This window comes from Fundulus heteroclitus, chromosome 8 (assembly GCF_011125445.2).
Source record: "Fundulus heteroclitus isolate FHET01 chromosome 8, MU-UCD_Fhet_4.1, whole genome shotgun sequence".
In the NCBI taxonomy this organism is placed as follows: domain Eukaryota; kingdom Metazoa; phylum Chordata; class Actinopteri; order Cyprinodontiformes; family Fundulidae; genus Fundulus; species Fundulus heteroclitus.
In genome coordinates this window covers 2,470,848-2,489,125 of record NC_046368.1, presented here as the reverse complement: position 1 = coordinate 2,489,125, position 18,278 = coordinate 2,470,848, and the positions used below count along the sequence as shown (strand labels likewise).

Here is an 18,278-nt window from a genome sequence, read left to right as displayed (position 1 = left end):
GAGTCTGTTGGCCCCCTCTGAGTGGGGCTTGGGAGACCTTGGGGTGGCCTACAGCGGCCGCTTGCGGTGCTCTTGGGGGGTCCCGCGGTGACTGACATGGGTTACTGACCTGGTAGCTGTGCTGCTGCTGGGTGGGTCCGGGGGTCTGGGGTTGTGGGATGTGGACGTTTGGAGGGCTCCGTATCCGGCCCCCTATCTCAGTCCTGGTCCATGCCATCTGCCGGTGCGGGTTTCGTCTGGGGGGAAGGGGTTTGCATGGTTCATGCAGGCTGGCTAACTGGGGTGCCTTTTTTATTTACCTCCAGGACAGCCAGGAGGTTTCATGGATTGGGGGGGTGGAGGTGTTGGTCCTGGTGAGTGGTTGGCTCACGGGCCCCACCGTCTGTCCCTGGCCCCCGGACTATGGTGGTGCGACTGGCGGGCCCCCCTCTCTGGGTGGGCTTTCGGGGAATGGGGGTGCCTATTGGAGTCAGCAGGGGAGCTGGCTCCCTGGGAGTGCAGTAGGCTCCCCAGTCCTTTTCTCCCCATCCCTGGACTCCTCCCTCTGCCTGCTCCATCACGCCGCCACACATGTAGGTCCTTTGGGAGGGGGCGTTACTGGAGGTTGCCACTTTCTGATGACGTCCCTCACCCCAATTTTATCATGTATTTTAGACAGTTTCACTCACAACATTTTCACAACGCACATACATGTAGGCCATTCTCTGGGGGGGCAAAGACATCTGGGGGAGCTTATTGTGTGGGCCTCACCTCAGATGGCTCCTTCCAGCCCCTCTCGCATTTGGACACTGAGGGTTCTGGGTAGTTGCTTGGAGGGGGTGCACTGGCACCCCCTCCAAGCTGGACACCCCCTTCGGTACTTCCAGTTTTAAACACACTTGAGAACAACATGCAACAACACAACATTTGAGCGGGCGTAGGGAGGATCTGGGTCTTTCTCACACCCCTGTTTACCGATTGCCGCCCGGAGCCTGGGGCCTGGAAGAGGAGCGGGCCACCGGGTCCGGGGTCTTGGTGGAGGGTTGTTGTGGGGCCCAAGTGACTTACCGGGACTGGGGCAGACACCTCTGCTCTCCGTAAAAGGGTTGGGGGAGAGGGGTGGCTAGGGTATGGAGGGGGAGGGAGTGGGCCTGTTAGGTATTTAGGGGGGAAGGGGGGTTCTGGTTGGATGGCCCGTATGGGTCATGTTGGCCCCAATCCCCGGGGGGCCTGTGCCGGGGGGTGTCTGGTCCGGGTATGGAACGGGGGGTCGGGCCCGGGATTGTGGTGCCCCCCCCCCCCCCCCCCCCGGGATTATTGGATGTGAGTGTTATGTGCAAATGTGTGTACGGCGTCCTCTTTTTTTCTTTTTTTTTTTTTTCGGAGAGTCGGGCACTAGTGGGGCACTAGGGTGGGAAGGTGTGAATGAGATTGTGTGTGTTTTTTTTGTTACTTGTCAGGTTCGGGTCCGAACCGCTCCCTCTCCCAAGAACATTTCATATCTCCGCTAAGTGCAGAGCCCATCCCCCCGTCCTGCCCCCCTCCGCTGGCTGGCTCCTTGGCCCTCTGGTGCATTGGCGGTCCTCGGGTCCGGGGCGGGTGCCGGCTCATTCCTGGCGGGTGCCTCAGGGGGCCGGGCCCCCTGCTGGGTACCAGGTACTTTGAGATTCACTTCTATACAAAAAGCCTATATTTTTTAACCTCAGCTACCACATTATACATGTCAGATTAAATAATAATACATATAATTCAGCAATGGTATCAAGGTGTTACTTTATTCTATCTTTTATACTATATCCGTTGGTTGAGTTGTTCTTTTTACATCTCTCTTTGCAGGTGATGAAGCAGACTGAAGATGTTTTATCATTCTCTGCCTTTTATCTCCTCTTTCTTTTACCTTTTCTCTTTTTTCTCTTGTTCTTCCTTTCCTCTCCTACTTTCCCATTGTAGTGTCCACATAATTTGAAATACTCCCTGGATGAATCATAATAAAAGTATTTACATGCATAAATCAAGCGGAGCCATGATTGCTCCACTCGTGAAAGTAAAATCTGTTGAGCTCTTTTTGGCCGTAAGACATCAATTGTTATTGCCACATTGCCAGACAGGACACTGGATAAAAAGGTCACTTTTCCTGACCGCAGCAGCAACAAGCCCTCTTAAAACTTCCTCTGCGGGGTTGAGGTAATGCCTTTACATTGGGGTGCGTTGGTCTTAACAACTCCAGATTACGCCTACTCCTGGTTTAATCTAAGCCTTGTCAGTGAAACAGGCCCTGTATGTTTAGTGTGAACGTTTGTGCCAGACTATTCTCTGCTTTCTGGGTGAGCAATATTAGTGGAAGCCAGCGCAATTAAGCAGAATTCGTTAGCCTTAATGCAGCATCCTGCAGGATTTAAAAGGCGGTGATGATGCCAGTTTGTCTGAATGCAGGCTGCAGTAATGTCAGCCTGTCTCATCTGTGTTAGCTTCATTTCTACATGTTTGTCGAGTCTTGCTTCATTTTTTTCCAGTCCACCTGATCCTGGAAATGTTCTGATAATCTACAGGTGAAGTCAAGCTTGGCTTCAGTTTCAGTGCTGCTGGCAGATCTGTTTTCTCTTGGCTTTTAATGTGAACAGTAATAATAAAGCTGTATTGTGAAGATCATCCTGTATTACTACATCACATCAGATCTTCTCTTACCTTCCCCTGTTGAATGAAGAACCTGGCTCTGTAAGAGAACCGGGCTCTGGAAAAGATCCAGCAGTTTTATGGTGGTTCTGCAAAACAAAGCCAATAAAACTGTTTAAAGTACTAGATTTAAATACTTGCCAAATTCCAAGATTTGTGATAATCCAAAAATATCTAAGAGTGATCAGTCCCTGAACTTAATTCTTAAATAAAAACAGATATATGTAAAATATTTCTAAATATAAGTATCTTTCCCTCAACATTTACTGAGAAACTACATATATCTATATAGATAAATACAGTACGTTTGAACATGAAAACCCTTTCCACACCCGAGACGTTATTTTTTAAAGATTCGTAGAAATCAGCTGCAGGTCTGGCTGGTTTATTTCCTCAGATGATATGGCAGATTTTGAAAGCAGAGCTTGATGTTCCAGCGAAGGGAAGCTGTGAGTCAGGAATGTTTCTGGGCGGCACAGAAAGCTGAGTATAAAAGCTCTGCAGCTCCACCTCCTCACAGCAAACGGCTGCATGTGAAACTCAGTCCCTCTACCTGCAGCACAGCCTCAAGGTAAGACGCAGGCTTTTCTAACGCCGTGTTTTCACAGGGTTTAGGGGAGGATTGAACCTTGTGTGTGTGTTCTTCCATTCCTGTGAAGTCTTATTGGAAAAAAACTGAAACAGTGTAGGAGCCAAGAGTAGTTCCACTAAAGTTCCTTTGGCCTTACTTTACCTCTGTGGTGATCCAGTAAAAACATTCTAGAACTAATCATTCTTTGGAAAGTGTTTTCAGTTATCAATACAAACAGGATTCAACCTTGGCAATAATAAAAGATCAGGCCGTTCTCTTCAGTACCATACTGATGATTTCCTCCATAAGGGTAACTCAGGAGTTTTAATCAGGATAAATCATGTCTGCTTTGGTTTCTACAGATGTTTGCAAGAAAGTCTCAATCGATTATCCAATGTTTAGGAGCTGAAGACGATCTCATCTATAATGAAAATGTGAATGAAAGAATTGAGTTGCAGACTCTAGTTAAGATCACCAAAATGAAATTAAAGAAAACCATAAAGTACACGTTTCTGAACCTAAGTCTAGTCGATCTGTTGGAAGATGCAACTGCTGGTGGAATAGATCCTGAAGGTTTGAACTCTTAGCAGCATTTATACATCTGGACGTTTGCATCTGCACATCTCACAGCAATCTATGTTCCTCTTCAGCTTTAGTGAACAGAGACATCGAGGTGCTGAGTGACGTCTCCACTTATTTGAAAAAACAAACAAATACCTCAGTAAAAGGCAAAAATGAGGCTGAAATCGTGAATAATAGGAAGACTAAGGACTTATCAACAGCCTTCACTGTGAAGAAAGACATGGTGGACTTAAGGAAACTGAGAGAAACCTGCAACAACAGGTAGGAGTTCTCTGGTCTGCAGTAATCTGAGAAGCTCTTTATCTGGAAATATGTTGTAATTCTGGTTGATTAGTTTAGTTTTTTTTATCTGGACGTGTTGACTGTTTTCTTACCTCAGAAAGATGAACAGGACATTCAACGAAATCATTACCAAGAAGACGGAGACGCTGGCTTTTGTTTATCAGGTCTTCTATAATCACACGACTGTCACTCTTCAAAATAAAGCTCGAGTGAGATCTCAGTTAAAAGCCCTGATCCTGGAAGCCAAGGTCAGTTTTATTGCTTTTATTCTAGTGTTTTGCCGTGACAAAACCTGCTTTTCTCCCTGGTTGTTGACTTTGCTTTCAGCCCTGTGGGTGACCTCCTGCTGTTAGGTAGGATGGGCTGATTCAGTCTCCTGCATCTAAAGTGAACTGTAAAGTCTCCTTGTGCTAATTCTTACAGTAAAACCTGATCATTTCCATCTGCATTAGTCCTCAGGATGTTCCTGGGGGTAAACTGGGTCGATCTGTGCATTAACTGCTGCGTCTCTGTGGTTCTTGTCCTTCAGAAATGGGGAAAGGAGAGGACTGAATTCACTGTGCCTGTAAACACCACCTTTGCTTTTGGACTCATGGAAGTAACTGCAGAGAGCAATAAGATCGGTAAAAAGAAACATCTGATTCTAATTTTTATTTCCACCAGAAACTGGGCTGAGCCACACAATTATATTCAAATTATATGCAAAGATATTTCCGTTGTATTAATGTTGCTTTAAATCATTTCAACTTTTCCTTCTCAGAAATCCCGATTAGAAAGACAAACATCAAACGAATTTCTAGGAATCCTAAACCTTTGACACGATAATAAATAAAAGTACTTTGCACCGACTTACCCAGAAATGTGAGTTCAGAAAACAGAAGTTTTCCACTATTTTCCCTCTTTTTCCTTTTCCACTTGAAAATATTAAGAGTTTTTGCTCTTTCCTAAAGGAAAGTGCAAAAAAAGTGTCTCTTTAGAGTCTCTTTCCAAAAAAGATCTGTGAATGTTCATATCATCGATATCTTTCAAAAACTATTTCCTGTTCGTCTTTGAAATAACTCAAATGTTTGTTCAGTTTCTCTTTCAGTGTTTTAAGCCCGAATGATGAAGATGATGAAGATGACGAAGATGATCCATGATGGGTTGAAGAAAGCAGCTCCTCTAGACGAGGAGGATGAAGATGTTTCAGTGTAATCGATGATAATGTAGATCTACCAGTTTACGTTGCCTTCACATCTTCTGCCTTTACTTCCTGCTCTTTCTACTCACCTCATCGCTGTCGCCACAGAAAGTCACAGTGCATCCGTCTACTAGAACTCTTTTCATGGCTGGTTGTTAATCATCTCGCCAGCATCTTTCAGAAACAATCTTTTATATTTTGAAAAGTTTAATAAAAGATTGTTGATCCTAGAATGTAAGAATGACTTTATTTCAAGTTCTGACTCAAAGTCTTCTCTACAATTCCATCTAGAAAACATTCACTTTCCTCTGAGCTGTGCAGAAATCAGGCAGTTAAAGTGAGAATAAAGGTTCCACGATGGGATGTTTCAGAGGGGTTCCAGCTACATATTTTACAATAATAAAATACAGATGGTTCCAGAGAGAGACAGAGAATATAATATACCCTCCAGTGACTGGTTACAGTCACTGATGGCACTGCCAGGAGTCTGAACCCATGTCTCCTTGAAACTTAATCAGTTCATGACCGATGAGCATTTCAGGAGAACATTTGGTGAGGAAAAATTGTCGTCTGCCAATTGGGTCAAGCTGACTGCTGCACATGGACTAGACATACCAGTTTTTGGCTGCTAATACACAGATGTTGAGTGTTTTGGAAGAAAGTGGCCTGAAGAAAGTTGTACTAAAGTTGGGAAAGTACAAAGCTGTCCCAAGGATCCTTGGAATGAACATATTTTGTGAACTTCAAAGTCACGTCTCGAATTTTGGTGGCATCCAGACAACTGAAGGCATCCAGCATCCATTGGTGCTCTAAATAACAACTGTACTGAGTTAACGAGGTAAGAACATTGATATAAGGCTGAAAGGAGAAGATTAGTAAAGGTAAAGATCATCATAAACCAGACTCCCTATTGGGACACATTTCCCGTTCTGAAACCTGTTCTCAATTCTTGAAGAAAGTAATAAGGAAGCTTTCTGAATTCAAAAAGTTAAATTCAAAAAGTTTTGAATTGAACATTTTGAATTGAGAAAGCTTCCTGGAGAGGAAGCGAAACGTCTTCAACTACAGAAAACAAGTCCAGTTGCTTTGTTTTTTACCTTTTCTTTGGAATGACCATGACCTGGATGACTGAGAATCTTCACCAGGATCTGATTGGTTCTAAAGATCCTTTAATATTAGCTGGTAATGGTAATTCCTAGTTTCAATACAGGTACTTCTTGCTCAGGATTGGCCGAGAGCGTGATTTCATCTGGGGTCACATCAGTTTTTAATCATTCTTTAGAGAGGATGAGTTTTTCTGGTGATTAAAGGCCCGGCCTGCGCTCTGATACCCCAGACTGGTACTCCTGGATTTGTAAGGTATGAAAGTGATCCATGATTGTCCATGGGAATGGGGAATGGAGAACCAAGTGGGGTTTGACAGGGTTGGGGAAGAGTGGAGGGATTCAACCTTGGTTACTGAACGGGTTTAGCTTACCTAGTCTAATGTCAATTGAAATAATATGTGCATAGGGACCTAAAACAGGCCTTACTTAATTAGATGAACCCTAAATTGTAGATAAAAGCTAAACCTTTTATTTTTTTGTGATAAAACTCTATGAAGCATTCATGTGGATCTGTACTAAAAGTTCTAGCACTGCCCGGTTTCAACACGGGAACCGTTTGGGTCCCACTTTACAAATTTACAGAAATGGGTCCTCTGTGTTTTGTTCACATTTTCATATGATGGTTCATCTTGTTTTGTTTTGATGCTGACGACGCCATCATCAAAAAAAAAAAGAGAGGAATGTTATAAGAAATGTTATTCTGAAGTCACTATGGCCTCACACCACTCGGACATAGGAGGCCTGCAGACATGATGGCTGTGTATAAGATCCACTGTTTGCTGATTGCAAGGCCAAATGCTGCAGCTGCTGGGGGATACTCATTGTCTACGATAGACTGTCTTTGTTTTGTCTCAAGCCAAGGTCACTGTGCAGTATTTTGGGGAGCTGAAAAGCGAGGACGGGCAGAGATAAGGCAGACACAGACACCGTGGGGTGTGATTACTTTCCATCTATGTGATCTCTGCTCTGTTTCTCAATAAAAGTGCTGGAACTTCATCACCACTGTCTTTTCATTTAGTAATGATGGAAATTAAGTATTATTGTTTAGAATTCCATCCACAGACAGCCAGTAGAAAGATCACAAAGCAGAAAGGGACCACCTTCCTGCACCTGTCTTTCCTCCAGGTGGAGGCCCGTGGACCCAGACTTTAGTGCCAGAATGTCTGCATCACTACGCTGGTCCGCAGCCATAGCAGAAAAATCAAGGCCAACATAATTGGGATAAAACAGAACAAAATGTATTAGATATTATTTTCAACCTTATACACTGGTGCATGATGAATGTCAGGGTTGCCTTTGGAGTCAATCTGTTCGCTGTTTAATCTTGTTAAACACGTGACGTACTCTGTGAGAAAATCTCTGCAAATACTTTCAAAGTTGTCCTTTGTGATCATTCCTTGGGAATGGCTCCACCTTTGACAAATGTTACCTTCTGGTTTTGCATTGTGATAAGGTTGGTTTTTATCTGGCTGCTTAGGCTTTCGTGGTAACCCGTCTCCACCACTTTCGGTCTGCTGGATCACTAAAGAACTGGATTTGTACCTTTTCTCAGGCCTGTTTCCTGTTTGAAGGTTTATGACACCAAGCTTGCTGTTTCTTCTGTCTAACTGCAAACAAGTGTTCCAATCAATCAACCAATCAATCAATCAATCAATCAACCACTCAACCAATCACTCAATCAATCGAAAATTCTGTTCCAGTACAACTGTCCATCACACACAGTACACTTAACAAACATTTTGGGGAAACGATTGACTGAGGCCTTGCGTTGCCAAGGAACGCAGCCAGTCGGCCGCTGCTACGTCGGCCGCTGCTACATCAGCGCAGCCGTTAGGCGCATTCCTCCAAACTGCCCCAGACCCGGCCTTACACGGTGCCCACAGGGCGCTGCCCTTGAATCTGTTGAAGGAAGATTAAAATGTGGGGGAAGTGGAAGGAGAGAAAAAGACAAGAATTTATAATACTCTAACCTCTCAAGATACAGTATGAGAAATCTTACACAAAAAACCTCATTGCACAAAAAGGCACAAATATAACGTGACACATAATAGCAGAAGGAGAACATTTGAGATTTGTGGTGTGTAAGTCCATGAGATAAATGTGAGTCAGTAGTGTGTGCATGTTGTGTGGAATTTTGTATGTCCATGAACGCCGTCCCTCCGGCAGGCAAGTGTCCTTCATATGTTGGAAAATCTTTATCACTTCGCAGCAGGAATAGGTCTGTGCGATTTCTCCATAACAACGCAGGGGAGAATTTAGATAGTGGGAAGTCTGATTTAAATACACAATTTGTTTTGAGAAAAAGCTGAACCAACTTTTTCTTCAGCTTTAAAGTCTTTTCATCACTGGCTCCAGGATCGAATATTCCAAATAGTTGGGCTATTTCATGTTCACACTTCCAGATTTATCCCATCTCACCTCTTTGTCCAACCATCACAGTCAGTTTATCCAGCTTACTGTTCTGTTCATTCACCGCCTTAGTGATTCCGTCGTAAGCCGCTGGAAGTCTCATCAAGGCCGAATTCACCACCAGCAGTCTCTGTAGGTGCTGATACAACAAAAATCTCGGAAGAGTCTCGGCAGAAAGAAAGAAGACCAGAGTGGATTTGGGAGATTATTTCATGTGATGCCCCTGAGGAGCAGAAGAGCAAGGTAGGATGGTCTAACACAGTTATTCAGTGACTGGGGTCCCCTCTACCTTTAAGGCACTAGGGAAAAATGGTCTGGTTCTTTTGAGTTCTGGTGGGGTCCACCTTCTCCAACATGTTCCCAGTTTTCTCTGCTTTCTGGGTGAGCAGGAAGCCAGCGTGATTACGCAGAACCTGTTAGCCTGAATGCAGCATCCTGCAGGATTTAAAAGGCGGTGATGATGCCAGTTTATCTGACTGCAGGCCACAGGAATGTCAGCCTGTCTCATCTGGTGGACAATCATCTCTTCAAACATATTTGTCAAGTCTTGCTTTATTTTTTCCAGTCCACCTGATCCTGGAAATGTTCTGATAATCTACAGGTGAAGTCAAGCTTGGCTGCTCATCTTCAGTCATGTGTGTCTGTGACGAATGGGACGTCTCAGTTTCTGTTGCTCCTCAACCACACAGCTGAGTTTTCTCCTTCCTCAGATGATATGGCAGCTTTTGAAAGCAGAGCTTGATGTTCCAGCGAAAGGGAAGCTGTGAGTCAGGAATGTTTCTGGGCTGCACAGAAAGCCGAGTATAAAAGCTCTGCAGCTCCACCTCCTCACAGCAAACGGCTGCATGTGAAGCTCAGTCCCTCTACCTGCACCACAGCCTCAAGGTAAGACGCAGGCTTTTCTAATGCCGTGTTTTCACAGGGTAACTCAGGAGTTTTAATCAGGATAAATCATGTCTGCTTTGGTTTCTACAGATGTTTGCAAAAAAGACTCAATCGATTATCAAATGTTTAGGAGCTGAAGACGATCTCATCTATAATGAAAATCTGAATGAAAGAATTGAGTTGCTGTCTCTAGTTAAGATCACCAAAACTAGATTAAAGAAAACCATAAAGTACACGTTTATGGACCTAACTCTAGTTGATCTGTTGGAAGATGCAACTGCTGGTGGAATAGATCCTGAAGGTTTGAACTCTTAGCAGCATTTATACATCTAAACGTTTGCATCTGCACATCTCACAGCAATCTATGTTCCTCTTCAGCTTTAGTGAACAGAGACATCGAGGTGCTGAGGGACGTCTCCACTTTTACCAGAAAAAATGCTGGTAACCCCAGTAGTGCTGATTCAAAGAAAAAAAACCCGACAACTGAGAAGAACTCATCAACGGCCTTCACTGTGAAGAAAGACATGGTGGACTTAAGGAAACTGAGAGAAACCTGCAACAACAGGTAGGAGTTCCCCAGTCTGCAGTAATCTGAGAAGCTCTTTATCTGGAAATATGTTGTAATTCTGCTTGATTAGTTTAGTTTTTTTTATCTGGACGTGTTGACTGTTTTCTTACCTCAGAAAGATGAACAGGACATTCAACGAAATCATTACCAAGAAGACGGAGACGCTGGCTTTTGTTTATCAGGTCTTCTATAATCACACGACTGTCACTCTTCAAAAGAAAGCTCGAGTGAGATCTCAGTTAAAAGCCCTGATCCTGGAAGCCAAGGTCAGTTTTATTGCTTTTATTCTAATGTTTTGCCGTGACAAAACCTGCTTTTCTCCCTGGTTGTTCACTTTGCTTTCAGCCCTGTGGGTGACCTCCTGCTGTTAGGTAGGATGGGCTGATTCAGTCTCCTGCATCTAAAGTTAACTGTAAAGTCTCCTTGTGCTAATTCTTACAGTAAAACCTGATCATTTCCATCTGCATTAGTCCTCAGGATGTTCCTGGGGGTAAACTGGGTCGATCTGTGCATTAACTGCTGCGTCTCTGTGGTTCTTGTCCTTCAGAAATGGGGAAAGGAGAGGACTGAATTCACTGTGCCTGTAAACACCACCTTTGCTTTTGGACTCATGGAAGTAACTGCAGAGAGCAATAAGATCGGTAAAAAGAAACATCTGATTCTAATTTTTATTTCCACCAGAAACTGGGCTGAGCCACACAATTATATTAAAATTATATGGAAAGATATTTCAGTTGTATTAATGTTGCTTTAAATCATTTCAACTTTTCCTTCTCAGAAATCCCGATTAGAAAGACAAACATCAAACGAATTTCTAGGAATCCTAAACCTTTGACACGATAATAAAAAGTACTTTGCACCGACTTACCCAGAAATGTGAGTTCAGAAAACAGAAGTTTTCCACTATTTTCCCTCTTTTTCCTTTTCCGCTTGAAACTATTAAGAGTTTTTGCTTTTTCCTAAAAGGAAAGTGCAAAAAAAGTGTCTCTTTAGAGTCTCTTTCCAAAAAAGATCTGTGAATGTTCATATCATCGATATCTTTCAAAAACTATTTTCTGTTCGTCTTTGAAATAACTCAAATGTTTGTTCAGTTTCTCTTTCAGTGTTTTAAGCCCGAATGGTGAAGATGATGAAGATGACGAAGATGATCCATGATGGGTTGAAGAAAGCAGCTCCTCTAGACGAGGAGGATGAAGATGTTTCAGTGTAATCGATGATAATGTAGATCTACCAGTTTACGTTGCCTTCACATCTTCTGCCTTCACTTCCTGCTCTTTCTACTCACCTCATCGCTGTCGCCACAGAAAGTCACAGTACATCCGTCTACTAGAACTCTTTTCATGGCTGGTTGTTAATCATCTCGTCAGCATCTTTCAGAAACAATATTTTATATTTTGAAAAGTTTAATAAAAGATTGTTGATCCTAAAATGTAAGAATGACTTTATTTCAAGTTCTGACTCAAAGTCTTCTCTACAATTCCATCTAGAAAACATTCACTTTCCTCTGAGCTGTGCAGAAATCAGGCAGAAATCTTCCTGCTCTAGGAGAGCAGGAAGGTTGAATTTAGACTGTCCAGGTGACGTACACTTGAGAGATCTTTATATTCTGTTTGGGTCACTTTTTTCAAGCTGTTCAGTTTTTGTAGTCAAGTGAGAGGGACCTTATTGTCAAGGCTACCAAGAATTATCCTTGTGTCTTGAACCAGAAAAGGGTAGAGTGCCTTCTCCGGGTTGGGGAGGATGTGCTGCCCCTAGTGGAGGAGTTCAAGTATCTTGGGGTCTTGTTCACGAATGAGGGGAAGATGGAGCGGGAGATGGACAGGCGGATTGGTGCAGCGTCTGCTGTGAAGCGGGCGCTGTACCGATCCGTTGTGGTGAAGAGAGAGCTGAGCCAAAAGGCCAAGCTCTCGATTTACCGGTCGATCTACGTTCCTACCCTCATCTATGGTCACGAGCTTTGGGTCGTGACCGAAAGAACGAGATCCCGGATCCAAGCAGCTGAAATGAGTTTTCTCCGTAGTGTGTCTGGGCTCTCCCTTAGAGATAGGGTGAGGAGCTCAGTCATCCGGGGAGGACTCAGAGTAGAGCCGCTGCTCCTCCACGTCCAGAGGAGCCAGTTGAGGTGGCTCGGGCATCTGGTCAGGATGCCTCCTGGACGCCTCCCTGGTGAGGTGTTCCGGGCACGTCCCACCGGGAGGAGGCCCAGGGGAAGACCCAGGACACGCTGGAGGGACTATGTCTCTCTGCTGGGAACGCCTTGGGATTCCTCCTGAGGAGCTGGCCCAAGTGGCTGGGGAGAGGGACGTCTGGGCCTCCCTACTGAAGCTGCTGCCCCCGCGACCCGACCCCGGATAAGAGATGGATGGATGGATGGATGGTGGATGGATGGTGGATGGATGGATGGATGGATGGATGGATGGATGGACGGATGGATGGATGGATGGATGGATGGATGGATGGATGGATGGATGGATGGATGGACGGATGGATATCAAGAATTAATGTTTTGTCAAACAGCCCATAGACCTCTCCAGAAGTAGAGTTTGGAAATGCTCAATGATCTGCCAAGATCCTGCAAAGTTGTTTCTGTGTTTGATAGATTACGCTCTTCCTCTTGGGTCTTGCTGACCATTAGAGATCACCCTGTTAGTGATTTCTGGAAAACACATGTGGAAAGTGCCAGAAAAACAGCTAATAAATGATAAATACATTCCTCTTTTATAGTCCCACATATGGGAATAGGTCTCTATGTTTAACCCATCTTTTAGGGAGCAGTGTGCTGCCACACTGAGTGGCACACGGGGAACAATCTATGGTCAAGGGTCTTGCTCAGAGATCCAATGTGACGTGAGATTCAAACCGGCAACCTTTGGGGCCTCTCCAAGATACAAACACCCGGCTCTCTAACCACCAGGCCAAAATGTTAACCACATGTTAGCAGTGACAGACACTGGCTTAGCGTGCACACAGACAATATATACAGGTAGACACAACAGACTTTTTTAATATAGAGATTAAATTAGTCAGAAAAATATGCACAAATAAAGACTAAAGGGCTCCTTTAGATGCAAGAGGAGGAATGACGCGCCTGAGCCCCCAATGTTACAAGTCCCTCAAAATACGCCTTAAAAGAACGTACCTAAATTATGGGTGACTTAATTATACGCACCCGAATCAAGTGCAAGGTGACGCAGCAACCCACCGAAGCACTCCTTCTATGCCGTTAAGATTGAATAAAGTAGCACAAAACACAACTACTAACTCTCCTACTGATTTTAATTGGAACATTTTGCTACGGCTGGAAGGACGTTAAAAAGCGGGCACAGTGGGTAGTGCTTACTGCCTTAGAGCAAGAAGGTCCTGGGTTCTAGTCCTACCCTCAGTCTCTCTGCATGAAGTCTGCATGTTCTCCCTGTGCATGCGTGGGTTCTCTCCAGGTACTCCGGCTTCCTCCCACATTCCAAAAGCATCACTGTTAGAAGAGAATCACACTCTGAGAATCTCTGTCAGTATATACCAAAAAGGACTCAGCACAACCTGAGATGGGGTAGATGTGGAGGATTCGAAACGAATGCTTAGAATCCTCCACATGTTGAGAACTCATTGTTGACATCATAAAACATTCCAACACTCTTGACAACATGTCTAGTATTAGGCGTGATTTTTACAGATAATGTGTAACAGTTATCTGAACAGTCATCTCCATGGTCAAGTGACCTAAACATTTTAATGTTTCAAGCCTCCATCAGGTAAAATGTCTGTGTTATTTTTCATTACTTATTATAAAGGTATAATGTCTTTGTCTTCCACATCCCCCCTCCTACCACAGAAGTTCATTATGATTTAAATCAAGCGTCATATCATGCCACTTCAGAATAATCCAGTGTTTTGCTATTAGCCGTTCTCTGGTGGTTCTAGCTGTGTGTGAAATTAATAAATGATTGTTTGCTTTCCCCGAACAACGATTGTGAAAATATTATGCATAACTTTAGCCAGTTATGTCATATAATGGCAGATGCTTTCGTAAAGGCACAACAAGAAAAAAAAATATTTCCACCATAAAATAGTTTGGTGAAGTACTAAAGGTAATATTTCAGATGGACTATGGTCTGATGTCACACCACATCACTCTGTGTTGTTCTCCAGTCTCTTGTTTCCAAGCCCGGCCGACAGTACGTGCACGTGAACAGCTGCCTCTCAGGGCTCAGCCAGTCCCTGCCCATAAAATGCTAAAAGCCTGTTATTGCCACAAATAATAAATAAATGAATTTAAATAAAGGCATTTCTTATCATATCTAACAACAAGGAAACACATTTTTCTCACATTTTAAATTCTCCTGTCGTGACATGCATTGTCCCAGCACAAGTGGGTCTGATTTAAACAGATAAGCCTCAATCATCAGAGACACATCTTTGATGATTGCCAGCTTTGCAGCATGAAGGGTTTTAACTGAGATGTTATCCCACAAGCTCTGCCTTTAAATATTTTCACTATCAAAGCAAAGCTGCAAAATGTTTCAGTCTAGTTTCTTTTTAACTAAACCAAATCTTCCATCTTGACCTCTTACGAATGTCCTGTAGCAGCCGACAGGTGAGTCATATCTGCTGATGGAGGATCAGAACCACTCATTTTAAATTTTAAATTCTGGAGGTGCTAAGCTAGCACATGTCTGGAGGTGCTAAGCTGGCACATGTCTGGAGGTGCTAGCTTAGCACCTCCAGACAGGTGAATAACAACAGGAAGTCAAACGCTAGTTTTTGTTGGTGTTGCAGTCTTGTTAGGCTTGTGTTGCTATGCTGATTCGATTCAGTGTAACGTTAAAATTGTGAAATGTGGGTTAATTGTTGGAGTTTGACCTTTAATGGGCTAGATGTTACCGTCATGAGAGGCGATTAGCCAGTAGCCCTGCTAACGGTTAGCATAGTTTAGTGCATACGGGCGGGCTCATGAGCTGCCCGCCGTGATCCTCACATAGATTCAGGGCTTTCTCTTTTTGACAAAAACTTAAAATTAAATGGATAACTGATGTGAGCTTAGATTTTGAAAACCTGGTGATGAAATTTTGCTTTTTGCTCCTTTAAATGTTTTTTTAAAAGTCCCAAATAAATTCCAGTCCAAGCCGCAAAGGAATTTTTTATATAAAATCAAAAACCCAACAGACCAGATGTCTGACACTCTGGTGTCAGACAAGTCGGGTTTATTAACGTTTATTTGGGGTAGCATCAGGTTATTATTCCCAGGATCTCTTCTATAATTCACCTGCTGATTAAGTCTTAAGTTATTTTAGTTATTTGATAATATTTTTGTACTTCTAGTTAAAGTATTGATAGCTGGCCTATTTCATGATTTCATTTCATTTTCAGTGTTCTTTGCCAGTTAAATGCCGTAACTGCCTTTATTATTGATATTTTCGGTATGTATGTATTTTATTAAAATTTTTATTCTAGCCTTGGTTTATGACTCTCCATAATTACTGTGAATGCAGTAGGCATTCACAGTTATTGAAATCCTCTTTCGCGTTTTTACTGTTTAAAGTTTGATTCGCTTCTCCTCCTATAGTTTTTGTCCGATTTCAAACATTCAACTTTTAAACTATTCAGCTTCTTCTGGAATCGATGGCTATATCTTTGTGTACTTTTAACTTTTCAACTTTTTAAAATATTCAGCTTTTTCTGCAAATTTTCAGCTTTTTTTTCTCCCATAGGAAATTAATGTAATTCACTAAAATTCCGCTCATTTCAGCTGCTTTTTGACAGCTTACTGCTTCAGCATATTTTCAGCTAGAAACGCCATTCAACTTTTAAAATGCAGTGATATCTTTCAGCTATTATGGTATATTTCAGCTTTTTCATATCTTTTACCATTTTCATATAGTACCTCCTTAAAATAATTTTGGCTATTCAAGAAATTCAGCAAATAACATGCGTTGCTATGGTCGTCAAGTGGCAGTTGGTAGAGTGCACACTCTAGAAATTCAACTAATTCTTCTTCTCCGAATAACTTCTTCTCACTCGCTCAAATTTCAACCTATCCACATTAATTATACATCAAAACGTAGGAATTTTTGTCTGGATTCAGGAAATGTAACCCTCATTGGTGTAGCATTTATAGTTTTTTCACAAATCACCTCAGAGCGACACAAACCCCAAACCTCCCCCATTCATTTCCTATGGAGCGGTTTTGAAAAATGACGTCTGAAAATCCAAAACATCACTCGTTTTCGCATCGTCGCTACTCCTAAACTGTTTGATGTACAGGCATGAGACTTTCACACATGAATCTCCCAACCTTTCTGGCACTCACAAAAAAGGAATTTTTTTGGATAACTGTTACGGTTTTGCCGCAGGAACAATTTGTTCGGGAGTAGCGAATGTGCAAAATCCTGGAAATGCTTTAGAGCTGCATTTTTCCACATGATCCACTATTTTACATTGTCGCTGTGCCTACACCGATTTTTGTACAAACATAAAAATGACCAACATAGTCCTCAAAATCCTGCTGATACTCACAGTGAAAGAATTATTTTGATATCTCTTATACTTTTTCAGCTAGAGCAATTTGTTCGGGACAGTTTTTAGAGGATTTTTGAAATTCCTTAAAAATCCCCTTTAGATCATAATTTTTTACGCCTTTATTAAAATATTTCCAGCAAAAACTGATAGTTTGTCTTGTTCTCCTATCCGTTACGAAATAAACGCAGAAAAAATTACGTCTCTACCATTTACAGATCAGGAGATATGGAGCGTTGTTCGAGGCAAAGTTCTCCATTATAATCCAATAGGCAGACTCTGACGGAAAGTGTCTGCACTTCTGTAGACTGGCCCGCTGCAGGTGCGTGAGTGAGTTTCCATGACGACGGAACTCTGAGGGCCAGAGGGAGACACTCCATTGAGATAGAATGACAACTTTCGACGCTCACTGCAGTGGCTGTGATTAATGTAGGAATCTGAGATTCGCACAGTCACTTCCTCTTAACATTTCAAATTTTCATGTGATTATCAGCCATGTGTCACTTTTCTGTCCCATTTTGGATTTCACATGCTTTCCTATTGGGCCTTTGCTTCCAACAGGACCTGGCATGATAACCAGACACAACCCAATTGGCCAATACAGCACCACCCACCTGTGGGAAATGGTGCTACTGACCATTTTGGTCAAATGTTGAGTTCTGGGCCCAGATGTGGTGAGGCTGAGTTGCTAAAGGACAGGGCTCTCTCTCACGCATTGACCGTGTGACTCACGCATTTCACTAACTTCACACGCTCACACGCAACACATGACATTTCACACGCAAACATGGAATTTCTCACGCATAAAAATCACAAAGCCCGCCTGGGCTGCGGACGACAAAACTCCGCCTTCTGCTGAGCTGTTTCGGCTTCTTTCACAGCTTGTGGCCATCAGTAATTCCTGCTGCAGTTCTTTTTAACAGAGCAGCAGGAAGAGTGATCAGAGTTATGAATAATTTTAGTCTTAACAGTGCTGAAAGTAAGCCGGTAAGGTCCTGTACCGCGTACACAGGAGGAGGGGAGGGGGCGGGGGGAGAGCTGCAGCCAGATGACCAGTTCATTCAGAACCAGTCATGGCTGCACGCTGAATAATAAAACAGTTCTGCTAACCAGATGCAGTTTAAAAAGCCACTTAGTCTGTTTATAAGTTTCGTTTTTATTAATTCTGCATTTTTTAACTACATGCACCGTAATTCTGTGCCTCAGCGCTTGCTCCTCTCCCGCCTCCTTTCCCTCGGAGCAGGTGCTTTTATCACCGTTCACCATTCAAAACGTGAATCACTACGTTTATTGTCCTCACATCGGTAGCAACGTGTGCCAGTTAAAGTCAATAGGAGAGTTAGTAGCTGTATTTCATGCTATTTTATTTTTAACAACATAGAATCAGTGGCGCTTCGGTGGGCTGCTGCCTCGCGCTTTAATTCAGGTGTGCACTTTTAAGGGTAATTTTAAATAACTTGTAACATCAGAGGCTTCATCTCAGATCTGTCAGTACCCCTGTTCCCTTTATAGGAGCCCTTTACAGTATTTAGT

General features: G+C 43.0%; 1 protein-coding gene across 4 annotated transcripts; it reads left to right on the top strand.

The window, feature by feature from the left end:
* Positions 1–2,057: 2,057 nt before the first annotated feature.
* On the top strand, positions 2,058–11,664 carry LOC110368487. 4 transcript variants are annotated; one of them, XM_036139906.1, is made up of 7 exons: positions 2,063–3,223; positions 9,758–9,968; positions 10,046–10,232; positions 10,351–10,501; positions 10,783–10,876; positions 11,014–11,111; positions 11,327–11,664. In XM_036139906.1, the coding sequence occupies exons 2-6, from the start codon at positions 9,758–9,760 to the stop codon at positions 11,076–11,078; spliced, it is 708 nt and encodes a 235-aa protein (XP_035995799.1). In that variant the 5' UTR covers positions 2,063–3,223; the 3' UTR covers positions 11,079–11,111; positions 11,327–11,664. The 4 variants fall into 4 exon arrangements, 2 of the variants coding, with proteins under 2 accessions (XP_035995799.1, XP_035995800.1); XM_036139907.1 differs by lacking the exon at positions 2,063–3,223 and adding an exon at positions 9,487–9,667; XR_004931496.1 differs by lacking the exons at positions 9,758–9,968; positions 10,046–10,232; positions 10,351–10,501; ... (1 more) ...; positions 11,014–11,111; positions 11,327–11,664 and adding exons at positions 3,586–4,066; positions 4,185–4,335; positions 4,617–4,710; positions 4,848–4,948; positions 5,163–5,485 and having other exon boundaries at positions 2,058–3,223.
* The last annotated feature ends 6,614 nt before the right edge of the window (positions 11,665–18,278 follow it).

Excerpts from the sequence above, each read along its gene's own strand:
- LOC110368487 (XM_036139906.1), top strand. The coding sequence starts at position 9,758 with ATGTTTGCAAAAAAGACTCAATCGATTATCAAATGTTTAGGAGCTGAA. Across the intron at positions 10,233-10,350 it reads AGAGAAACCTGCAACAACAG|AAAGATGAACAGGACATTCA; the intron begins GTAGGAGTTCCC and ends TTCTTACCTCAG. Across the intron at positions 10,877-11,013 it reads TGCAGAGAGCAATAAGATCG|AAATCCCGATTAGAAAGACA; the intron begins GTAAAAAGAAAC and ends TTTCCTTCTCAG.